This window comes from Vicugna pacos, chromosome 4, assembly GCF_048564905.1.
Source record: "Vicugna pacos chromosome 4, VicPac4, whole genome shotgun sequence".
NCBI classification, from domain to species: domain Eukaryota; kingdom Metazoa; phylum Chordata; class Mammalia; order Artiodactyla; family Camelidae; genus Vicugna; species Vicugna pacos.
In genome coordinates this window covers 7,118,795-7,131,143 of record NC_132990.1, presented here as the reverse complement: position 1 = coordinate 7,131,143, position 12,349 = coordinate 7,118,795, and the positions used below count along the sequence as shown (strand labels likewise).

Genomic DNA, 12,349 nt, shown 5'->3' with positions numbered 1-12,349 from the left:
GTAAAAATTTGGTGGTTGGCATTTCTAGGTAAGAAAATGATTTGATAAGCTACTGATAGTCATAGAATTGTGTGTATATATATATATATATATATATATATATATATATATACATATGTGTATATATATGTATATGAAGTAATCTAATGAGAAATCATTTGGGGAATGAGGGAATCACTATGGAGCTATATAGAGATAAGATCAAAATTCTTTAGTTTAACTCATAGGTTCTGCTGATGAGGAAAACAGAGCAGGGGCCCAGGGAAGGTCAATGACCCATCCAAAATCCCATAACTTGAATGAGGTCACTTAATGTCCAACCTCGGACTAAAAGTCTGGCCTCCCCGTCAGCCTCGTGCTCACTGGGCACCACATTTTCATGTACAGAATTTTACACATACCCTGATAAACCAAATTGAAGAAATTCAACATAATGTCATTTATCAAGTAATACAAAGGGATGTGTTAGTTGTGTTTATTTGTATATAATGGTGAGAGAAATTGTCGTATTTTCCTAAGTAGAAATGTAATTCAAGAGAATAGATGGAAATAAGGAAAGTGATACCCGAGTGAGTGCACTGGCCTCAGAGGCATACAAGCAAAATATCATGATCTGCTTTGATAATCAGAGCAGTGCAATGTTCATTGGAAACCCAACTCAAGCTGGCTGAAGCAGAAAAGAGGATTGGTTTGCTCAAGCTACTGGGAAAACTTGCTGCTGGCGCTCTAGCTTTAGGTACTGCTAGACCCAGGACACCAACATTTCTCTCTCTCTCTCCTTTCTCATCTCTTGGCTCTGCTTTCTTCTATCCTGACTGCATTCTCAGGCAGGTTCTCCCCACACTGTGGTAAAGACTTGGCAGCCATGGCTCTGTGCTTAGATGCGGCCATCCTAGCAACCCAAAAGAAAAGGCTTCTTTCCCAACAATTATGCAAAAGTCGAATGGCCAACTCCTATTGGGCTTGTCTTGAGTTGTGTCACCAGGTCCTCCAGCCAAGGGACCAGAGTATTCTGAGTACCCAGGCCTGGGTCACATGCATATCCCTGCGAGTGGAAGATGAAGTCAGCCCTCCCCAATACATGTGGACTGAATGTAGGGAGGCGTTGGTTCCCTGTAAGAACATTAGAGATGCTACAGCCAAAGGAAGCAGGGAAGAAACTGGCAGGATAAAAAATGAAGGATGCCCAATTCAAACAGGACCACTCAGCCTCACTGTGACTCGGAGCAGGTGGCATCCAGAAGCTCACCGGGATCTGAGGTGGCCCTTGTGACAGCCCCACCCTGTCTTCCCACAGTGAGTACCAGGGCTCTCCTCAGCTGCCCGGCCGGTGCAGCAGCTGCCTCTGCCTCTGCCGCCCCCTCGCACTGGGCCGCTGCTCCCCGCCAGCGGCTGCCCCCACGGCCTCTGTGACTCCACTTCAGAGCCCTTAAGAAGGAAAGACCAAGTGTCCAGTTATTCCGCTCAGTGTTCACGGCAGGCGCCTCCCCGCCGTTCAAGCCTTCAAGGTGATCACATAGCACAGATAAGGCTGCTTATGGGAGTGAAGCAACTAGAGTCCCGGAATATGTGTCAGGGCAGTAGAAGGGCTCAAAAGGAAGGCTTATCCTCCGATTCAGGGACAGGGGAACAATCCTTAGACGGGAAAGAGTGTCAAGAGTTCATTGATTCCTGTGCTCCATCAGGCAAGTTTATCCCTAAGACAGACAGCTTGCTTTCCTTCCTTCCTTCCTCTCTCCTCCTTGCCTTCCTCTTCCCTTGCTCCCTTCCTCCCTTCCTTCCCTTTTTATTTTTTAACGGCAGTCATCATGTCAGTCCTCCCTGTTGGTTACTTGTGAAGCCCCTCTCCTATTCCTCCCTCTTCCTGTGTTCCCGACTCCTCTGTTTACACTGGCCTGCAAAATCCCCGTTCCTGCAAAACAGCAGTCGATGACGACAAGATTAGTGTGTTTAAGAGAATATTTGTTAGGGCTGCCTTAAAAAAATTGGTTTGTATACCTTAACAGAACAGAATATTGCAGGAAGTACTATCAATTCCATCTTTACAAGTCTCTGGGAACAGAAACTGTAGAACCTTTAATAGTGGCTTGTTAAAAGGCTTGATCGTCCTTATGGTCCGGGTATTGCTTAATAGGTTTCTGTTGTTCTTTAGTGTAAGTGAATTCTTTCCTGACGTATGTGTGTGTGCCTGTGTGTGTGTGCGCACGCGTGCATATTCACACGTGCTGGAGGGTAGGCGGTAACAGTTTCCTTGTAAGAATCCCCCTTGTCCCTGAGTCACGTAGTCCCCGGTTATTAAGTTGCTCCATCAGGGTCCCTTTCCTGGTAACTTCAACTGTTAACCTTTGACAGGAGATCTGTTTTTTGTCTTGTTAACCCTTTTTTTCCCCTGGCTTTTCTCCAGTGTAGCCACATCTTTTCAGAAATGCTGAAACCAAACAGTACATTTCACTCTAAAGAGGACTCATCTGATACCATACGTAGCTGGAGGGTTCATTTCCCACCTCTGCATCCCCGGACCGTGTGCGTGGTGGTAGATGTGCGGCTCTTTATTGACTTTAACACGATAGCCCAACTTGCAAACGTGCCATGGTCTACCACGGTCCGCCAGCTTCTTCCTGTCTGGTGGCACTGTCTCAGACAAGCGCATGCTGGCATCTTTAAAGCTTGTTAGAATGCCGCCGTTGTCCATATTGGAGGCCAACTTCTGATTCACTCTTTAGAGTCAATATTTCTCTAGTATGACAGTGACTGTGAATTAGCTTCCTGTCTTTCGAAGACAACATTTGTAATATGCACACACAGACCATCAATTTTATCCTAGTACTGCAAGCACTGTAAAGTGTGTGAGTTAGAAATTGACTTCGTGTTCCCATTGGGTGGTTGGTTTGTGAGATTTTGAACCATGAGAGCATGGCTGTGAAAATAGATACAGCAGCCGTCAGCACCCTAGCTGGGAATCTTGTGTTTGAGGCTGTCACTTGGCCTACAATTAAAGTCCTTGCAAAGGCCAGTTACACATGATTGAGTCAAATGACACAGAGTGTTAGTTTTTGGTGCAGTGCACACTCTGAGTGTGGCAGTGATCATTGCTATTTCCATACAGTCGTTTAATTAGCTTTTATATTGGCAGGAATGTTGGGGAGCCACCTATTAACACTCTTCTAAGTTTCTAATTCTAAGATTTTATTTCTATCAAGCTCTTCCTGTCTCTGAATGTATCACAGTACACTCCTCCAAAGTTCACTTTTGTAAGAGTTTGATGGAAGCTTCCTCTACCTTTCTTTAGAGAAGACCTTAGAAGTTAGAAGACTCATATAGTATTATGACTAAGCCTCACTCTAAATACTTGAATGACCAGATCATTGCCTGTAAGGACCTTTTAAAAAGGGTGCCCGCCTTAATTTTATTTCAGTTTAGTTTGGTTTTCCAACATTCCTGAGAAGCAAGCTGACCCATTCATAGCCTACTAAGCTGGTTTTTATAGAACAGGTCTGTCCAGTAGAAGTACAATGTGGACCACAAAAGCAAGCTGCATTTGTGTTAAAATGTCCTGGCACGCATGTTTAAAACGTCAGAAGAAACAGATGAAACTCATCTAATGAATATATTTTATTTGACTCAACATATCTAAAATATTATCATTTCAACATATTATTAATATAAAAAATTTAATGAGATATTTTATGCACACCAAGTTTTCAAAATCTGAAATCTGTATTTTATACCCCCAGCACATCTCAGTTTGAACTTGCCATATTTCCAATTCTCGCTAGCCACATGTTGGCTGCCATATTGGACGGTGAAGGTCTAGAAGATATCAGAAGAGTGAACAGTCTCCATTAGCATCAGATCTTGACCCAGAAGGACTTAGTCATGTTGGCCAACATTCTCCTGCATCTTTGTTGCCTCGTATGAGTGTTTACTCACTGCCTTCTATGCTTTAAGCGCAATGTTGTGCATCAGGCATCGGGAGGTTTTCCCATAATAATCTCCCCTTTTTTTCATCTTTCACCTTAACTCTGTATCTATGCTCTCTACAAAGTGTAAGAGAAGAATATGAGATCAGTATGTTCAAAAGGACCCAATCTTCATTTTATCTTGTGTCCGCTAAACCATGTAGACTTTGACATGCACAGTCATTTGTCAGGTCCTCCAACATCCAATCACACCAGTGATTTCAAATGAGCTCTCTTACCTTGCCCACTAGCTTCCCATTAGCCTTAATATTTGGCTGAAGCATTTCAAATGAATATTAATTTTCAAGCTAATACAACTACTAACAGAGATAAAGGGGGATATTGATGGGAATACAATCATAGTCGGAGATTTTAACACCGCATAAACATCACTAGACAGAGCTTTCAGACAGAAAATAAATAAGGCAACAGAGAAATTAAATAACACAATAGAAAAATTAGATTTGGTAGATATTTTCTGAGCATTACACACCCCCAAAATAGGATATACATTCTTTTCAAGTGCACGTGGAACATTTTCTAGGATTGATCATGTACTTGGGCACAAAAGAAACCTCAACAATTTTAAGAAGATAGAAATTTATCTCAAGCATCTTTACTGACCGCAATGCCATGAAACTAGAAATCAACTACAGAGAAACAAAGAAGAAAAAAAGGAAAGCGTGGAGATTAAACAACATGCTATTAAAAAACCAGTGGCTCAATGATGAAATCAAAGTTGAAATTAAAAAATACCTTGAGACAAATGAAAATGAAAACACAACCACTCAAAATTTATGGGACACAGCAAAGGCAGTGCTAAGAGGGAAGTTTATAGTGATATAGGCCTTCCTCAAAAAACGAAGAACAATCTCAAATAAACAATCCAATCCATCAGCTAAAAGAAATAGAAAAAGAAGAGCAAAAAACCCCAAAAGGCAGCAGAAGGAAGGAAATAATGAAGATCAGGGAGGAAATAAACAAAATAGAGATTAAAAAAACCATAGAAAAAAAATCAATCAAACCAAAAGCTGGTTTTTTGAAAAAGTAAATAAAATCGACAAACCTCTGGCCAAACTCACAAAGAAGAAAAAAGAGAGTGCAAATTAGCAAAATAAGAAAGGAAAATGGAGAGATTACAGCAAATAACATAGAAATACAGAATATCATATGAGAATATTATGAAAAACTATATGGAACAAAAATGGATAACCTAGAGGAGATGGACAAATTTCTGGAAACATACAGTCCGCCAAGACTAATTTTCCTTTGGTTTTTATTTTCTTCCATTTTACCTTCACTAGCTTGTCAGTTCAAGGCTTTCATTTATTTCATGCTCATCCACTCTTCCAACCCTGAATCAGTGTGTCCTCCAGGCTGTACCTCTGGATAAGACCTCTCTCTTGAGAATGCCTTCAGAAAGGATGGCAGCTCTGGCGTGTCAGGAAATTCACCAGGAATAAGAAGAAGTGAAGCTACAAAGCAGACACTAGGAGTAAGAAAATAGCAGTGCTCAAGGATGGGACAAATACGCCTGTCAGAATGAAACTTAAGTGGAGGGAATTGTCAGAGAGGGAAGCTGCCACCTCGGGTCCATTGCCAGGGGACTCGGGGAACTGGCCAAGCCTCCCTTAATTGAGTAAAATGACAATCAGCCGTGGTGTGAAAACAGAGATGGATTTTATAAATAGGGTGGAGACGAGGATTTTTCCAGCTTCTGATGGCTGTCTGGCTGTGGTTCCACCCGTAGAAAAATTCCTTCCTTCGAGTGCCAAATTCAGAAGATGATTCTGCCCAACTCGTTACCGCCATATTTTCTGAATCTCTTAAAATAGAATTGAATCATAATTGAGAAAAAGAATTCAACATGTAAAAGTGGATGGGCACACAGGATGAGGCCAAGCTTGTGGAACGCATTTTTCCCGTGAATAGTGAAATCTCCTCTCTTACGTTCAAAAATGTTACCGAAGCATAGCTTTCCGCGTGGCACTGAGTGGAGTCTCTTCCGATAGGATTTTGCTTTGGGGAAATGGAAATATGAGATGCTTGTTAATTCTGTCAGTTTGGTGGCCCCCCCAACCCACCGCAAAGAAAATCCTATCTTCTCTCCCACTCTGTCCTTCTACCCGGCTGTCTGACATCCCCACCCTTGTCTCTAACACACACACACATGCACGCAAACAATCTAGCATTCTTGAACCAACAGTATGTAGCTGAAACTTGAGAAGGAAGTTCACATGCAGAATTTGTTCCTGCCTTGTGATAATGACCTAAAAGGTTGCTGTCTGTAATTCACTGTTCAAGACTGACTAAAGCCTTAGAAATAAGCTATGTCAGTAACTCAGAGCAGCCTCTGAGTGAAAAGACTGAATCTCTGAGAAAACTCTGAAGGCTTCCAGGGATTTCCGGAGGGAGGCAGTGGGAGCCTCCAAGGCACCGCTGCTTTCACACCTTGGGCTGGCCCTGTGCCTTATCCATGCATCTTTTGGCCATCTTGAATCCCAGTGGGAGCAAACTGAATGCAGACCTGATTGTAGTTTCAAATTCAAATTGCCCAAATATCAGTCTCTAGCAGGGAACCTGTGAGGCATTTCAACCTAGACTATCTCGCCCAGTCCTCCCAGTGACCCTGTGAAGTAGAAGATATTTACCCTTACCCTACAGAAGGGAAAACCAGAGTTCAGGGTAGTCCAGAGTGGAACCAGGGTTCAAATCCAGATCTTTTGGTGTCAAGTTAGAACTCTTTCCATTTGAGTACCACCCGTGTGAGGCTCTGCCTTTCGACTGGAAGGAGAACACAGACTTCAGGGGCCAGTTCTCCAGCATAGAGTGCTTTGGAACATGCCCCCCCTTAATGTTGCACCTCCCCATCTGTTATCTCTTCCTGGCCCTTCCTTCATTCCTATTCCTTACTTGGGTCCATGCTCTTTCTTTCCAGATGAACGTTCACTTTTCACTCCTTTCCAATGCTCTTTCATGTCTAGTTTGCACAGACCTCGTGGGTCAGGGGTTCTTTTCATTGCAAGACACTGGGAGAGACAGCCAGTGATAAACAGGTGAACACAGCACCCTTCTGTTGTCAAAGGATGTAGTGGAGACAGACACATACCCAAAATCAGAATGAAAGTCCAAGTGTGAGAAATGCTCTAATGTGTGTGTTTTGCTCTGTGAGCCCCAAAGAAGGACCCAGCCAATGACAGCTTCCATCCCTCCACGTCCAAGCCAATAAATAGTGAGTGGACTAAAGAAACAGCTAAAACATGCCTCTGGATGAAACCAACCTAAACGAATTGTCGAGATAAGCACTTCACTCCTCCCAGTGCATCAAGGGTGAGAGGAGTTTCATTTGGATGGATACGAGCCCAGCTTCCCGAACTTCTGGGGAGCAGAGCCCTAGACGCCAGTCTTCACTCTTCATCTTGTTATTAAATGAAGCAATGTGTGGTTTCCATGGCGGCAGCCCTGTCAAAGCTTTAGGGTCTCTCTGAGCACTTGCTGGCCCAAATCTGCTCCCTTTTCAAAGGTGGTGGTGCTTTTAGGGACTCTTTGCAGAAAACCACATTCTGGAGTGAGAATGGTGAGCCCTATCACCAGACCTCAGTTTTGGAATGGCATCTCCCAAATCTCCAGAATTTGGTGTCAGAAGCAACTGCCTCTGAAGTGCACCGTGAATCCCGGTCTCTTAGGTCTGGTCATGTTGGGGAGAAAAGTTCAAATCCTGCTAAGGGCAGTTCATGACAATGCTATACTCTGTAAAGGTCGTAGCAGAAAAGACTTTGTGATCTTGCTGTTATTAATGTTTCCTGGCTCTGATGCGAGGGAGGCCCTTGTATTCATCGGGGCCCTCCTGTGTGCAGAGCAGTCTTAGGCGTGGTAAATGGCCTACTGCAAACTCGTCCCATGGTAAACTCAGCGATGGAGCACGGGCCCCCGGGAAGGAAGGGCTTGCTCCTCAAGTTGCTGGGAAACATGCAACCGACAGTCCTCAGCTGCCAGCAGTCTACGGGGACTCAGCAAGTCCCCTCACCTCCTGGGCTGTCCCCCGTCCAATGACTCGTTATTAAGGAGCTGTGAAAGCCCAGCCCCCTTGGCCCAACCAAGACAACACTTGAAGGCTCATCCTGCCGGGCAGATGAGGTTTCTGTTAGACTGAGTCACAGTTCACCTGCACCCTGTGCCCAGCCCCTCCCAAGAGCATCCCCTAATGAATGTCTCACCTACAAATCCCCACCTCAGAGTCTGCTCCCAGGGAGCCTAGCCTGGGGCCTATCCTAGGATCTACAAGTTGTCCGGGTCAGGAGCATCCCCACCGGGGGAGCAGACTCAAGGCAGTGAGCTAGAAAGTGACCCCCGGGGACCGGGCAGCGTTTGCCCACACTGGACGCAGTGTTAGCCTTGTCCTCTGCCCACATCTGGCGGAGGCAGCGCTCTCATTCTGTCCCAGTGGCGCACGTGTGGAGGTGCACATTTGTCATCTGGCTTTGGTCAGGACTTACTGCAGTCTCCCTGCTGCTCACAGGCCGCCCCTCCCAGGAGGAGGCCTCTGGGCTTCCCTCCTCCTCGTGCCTCAGCTGAAGCAATCGCTTCCTGTCTGAACTCCTCTTCTGCTCTCGGTGTTTGCTTCCCGTATGCCTTTACCACTCATTCCGCGAACACTCATGCACACCGCCGCCTTGTGCCTGGAGCTGTGCCCAGGGCCAGCAGGGCAGAAGCGGGAGGCGCAGTCCCCGGGTCAAGGAGCTCACCATCTACACCAAAGGTGAGCAAGTGAACGTGCAGTTAGAATGTGTCGTGGCTGGCCAAATGACAGAGGTGGGCGTGAGGTGGACCTAGGAGGTCATCCTACCTGGCCTGGCAGGCCAGGCCGAGGGGATGTGACCACGTGAGGGGTCAGCAAGCACTTCTCAGAAAGGCAGTGGCTGAGCCCAGGCTTGGAGGACCGCTAGGAGATGTGTTAGTTTCTTCTGGCTGCTGTAACAAATCACCACAGACTCAGTGGCCCAAACAACACAGATTATTTCTCGCACAGTTCTGGGGTCAGACGTCTGATACCAGTTTTACGTAGCCAAAGCCAAGATCCTGGCTCCTTCTGGAGGTTCTGGGGTAGAAGCTTTTTCTGGCCTCTTCTAGCTTTCAGAGGCCGCCCACATTCCTTGGCTCATGGCCTGTTTCTTCTTCCATCTTCAAAACCAGCAGCACAGCATCTTCTCTCCTCTCTGACCTCTGCTTCTCTCCTAACATCTTCTCTCTCGACCCTCCTCCTGGTCCTCATATGAGGACCCTTGTTCGTGATGACACTGTGCCCACTCGGAAAATCCAGGATTATCTCCCCACATCAAGATCCTTAACTTCATTGCATCTGCAAAGTCCCTTTTGCCGTGTAAGGTAACATAGTCACAAATGCCCGGGATGAGGATTTGGACACCTTTGGGGTGGGACATTATTCAGGCTCCGCCACCAACAGCCCTACCAGAGTCAGCATCCCAGGCAGAGGGGGTGAGCACAGGCAGGGGCAGGGAGGCGTGGCTGGTGTTCGCTGGTGCAGCTGCTGGTATTTCGTGAGGTGGAAGCTTAAGTTTCAAGGCAGGCCTGTCAGGTGACCAAGCTGGACAGAGACGCAGGGGAGCCGCTTCATTCGGGACATTGTTTTGAGCTTGAATTATAATTATGTAACTGTATATGTGACTTATCTCTCTATTTGCCTGGAAGTGGCCACGATTTGGGTTAGTGTCTGCTTGATGCCACTGCAGCTCTGGTCACTGACTGGGAGCTCAGCACACGAGTGTGGCATCGACAGACGCCAGCTGTGCCCGGCTGTGACACTGGGGTGGCTGGAGGAGTGGACTGAGTGGAGGACAGAAGGCACCAGAGGCCAGCTGGCATGCTCCTGGACTTTGTCTTTGTGGCAGCGTGACTGGCCTTCTTGATCTCACTGGGCGGGGATGTTTCCGAGCCGGCAGTGCATGCAGGCACAAGTTGGGGAAGGCTTTTTGGAGAGTGGTCCTTGTCAGAGCTGGAAGATGCGTACATGATGGTTCATTATGCTCTTCTCTCTGCTGAATGTTCCCGTGCTATCAAACTTTACAGAGGTCAGACGAGCGGAGATGCGTGGAGCATCTTAGAAAACAGAAGAACACCAAAACGGGAGAGGAGTCCGAGGTCATACCTGGGGCCAGACCAGGGTTAAAAGTGACGAAGATGCTAAAAATTCCTGTCTGTCATTTAATGAGAGAACGTCTGTGCCAGTGCTTCGTAAACTGTGCAGCTTTGCACACCCGTAGGCACTTCTCCTCGGTTATTCATACACTCACCATTTCCTCAGGAACTGGGCCATTTTTTTCAATCTTTTGGGTTGTAAATGAGAGGAATTTCCTTCCTGTCCAGAAGCCTTGAGGCCCACGGAAGGAATTTTTCCTCGATGCAGCTTCCCTCTCACGTCCTCAGTTTAAGGTGTGTTGGTTTTCTCCCCCGTCTGACCTCCGTCCCCAGACGCTGAAGGACGCCAGCGACAACGCACGCAAGGACTTCCACCGCGAGGCCGAGCTACTGACCAACCTCCAGCATGAGCACATCGTCAAGTTCTACGGCGTCTGCGTGGAGGGCGACCCGCTCATCATGGTCTTCGAGTACATGAAGCATGGGGACCTCAACAAGTTCCTCAGGTACGTGAGCGCCCGGGGCGAGCTGGGCGGCGGGCTCCAGACAGCCTGCGGGCGAGGATGCCGAGCTCCTGGGAGGGACCAGGGGGCCCCAGACCTGTGTCCGGAACAGCCTGGCCTGGTGACGACACCAGTGCCTGCCACCGAGAAAGAAACTGAGGCCCTTTTCCTTAATCAACGAACAACATAAGGTGATGCTATGCTTCAACTCCATCCCATCTTATATACTGAAGGTTTGTTCGTTAAATGGTGTGTGCATGGGCATTTGAGATGGGTCCTAGGGCCTGTAGGGGTATGCCAGGTGGATAAGAGGATGGTATTCAGGCCAAGGAAACAGCAAAGCTTAGGCACCAAGGAGTCACAGTGAACAGTCCGGTCAGGCGAGAGTGGAGAATCTGGAGTTGCCAGCATTGCGAGAAACCAGGGTGAGAGGAGGTAGAAAAAGAGATAGGAGGCCTGGAAAGGCGAGTGTTTGGACTTCGTTCTGAGGACAGAAAGAAGAACCAGGTGGTCAGGAGGTCAGAGGATTGAGTGAGAACGGAATCAAAAGAGCAAAACCTCTAGAAGGAAGGAGGTAAAACCTCATTTGACATGACGTTGAAGACTCTGGACTGTGGCTTTTGTTGAGTCCCTGATGTCGTGGACAGAGGGACAGCTTCAACTCGGGGGGTTTTATGACAAGCGGGGGTCACTAGAAGGTGGCAAAGAAGGGAAAGAGAAAATGTGTCCAAAAGGGAGTCATGGGGTTGTTAAACAGAGTTTCACTTGGATTTCTAGCGCCGACCTAATTTGGGGTCTTGGTTCAGCAGTCGGTTCTCAGGAAGTCCCGTCCTTGCGGTGGGGGTGGGGGTCTGGGAGGGGCCACAAGACACAGCAAGTGAGAGATGACTTAGGGTGAGTATAACTTCGGGGGTGGGGGGACATTAAGCTGCTTTGAAACCATGAGGAAAACATGCCAAGTAAAAGGGACCAGAGCGCAGTGTCTCCTGGGGAGACAGCAGTGACACAGGCGGGATGTCCCGCTGAAGCTGGACCTCTGCTCTGGCCTTTATTAGCTGCATGACCTTGGACAAGTCTCTTAGCTGTTCTGGTGATTTACGGAGCCAGCAGAGTGGTCACAAGGACTGAATTAGAATAACTAGTAAGCTCTTAGCCTAAGAGCGAGTAGGAAGTTTTCAATAAGCAGAAGCTTGAATTCTGCCAGCGACAATGCCTCCTCGTACGCCAGCTGCTTGGCAAGAGAACTCATAGGAGCGCTGAGCTTGATGGGACAGAGGAAGTTGGTGGTCTCCCTGCTGGAGCCCAGGATGAGCATTCTTGTCCTGCTGCCACCAAGGGGGAGGGCACCTTTCCTAGGTGCTGCTCTAGACACTCCGTGGTGGAGGAAACTGAGTGATGCTCTTGTTTGCATTATGCAGAGAAACCCGTGCAGCCCCGCATTTGAGATCTCCAACAATGGAAAACGTGGGAGGTCCCAGCAGTGAAGGCTGGGGGACCCAGGTGCTCCCTCCTGCTCTGCGTCAGAGCATCCCTTGGGTACGTCCCCAGCCTGCTTCGCCTCAGCCACCTTCACTCTCAGGTGGGGCTGAGTTACATCCTCTTGAAGTCATGTCCAGCTCTCATGTGCTGTTTCCTTTCAAATGTAACCAATCTTTGAAAGATGAGCAAATTGCTGGCCTTGATTTATTGGTAGAAAGTATAATTTAGGAGAAACAGGAAAGATGTTCCTCA

General features: G+C 47.2%; 1 protein-coding gene across 1 annotated transcript in view; it reads left to right on the top strand.

The window, feature by feature from the left end:
- The window catches only part of NTRK2 (neurotrophic receptor tyrosine kinase 2), a 326,277-nt gene that overhangs the window by 249,411 nt on the left and 64,517 nt on the right, over positions 1-12,349 (top strand). Inside the window, exon 17 of the mRNA XM_072959196.1 lies at positions 10,449-10,621. Within this exon, the coding sequence (XP_072815297.1) occupies positions 10,449-10,621 (173 nt within the window). The remainder of the gene's footprint in view (positions 1-10,448; positions 10,622-12,349) is intronic.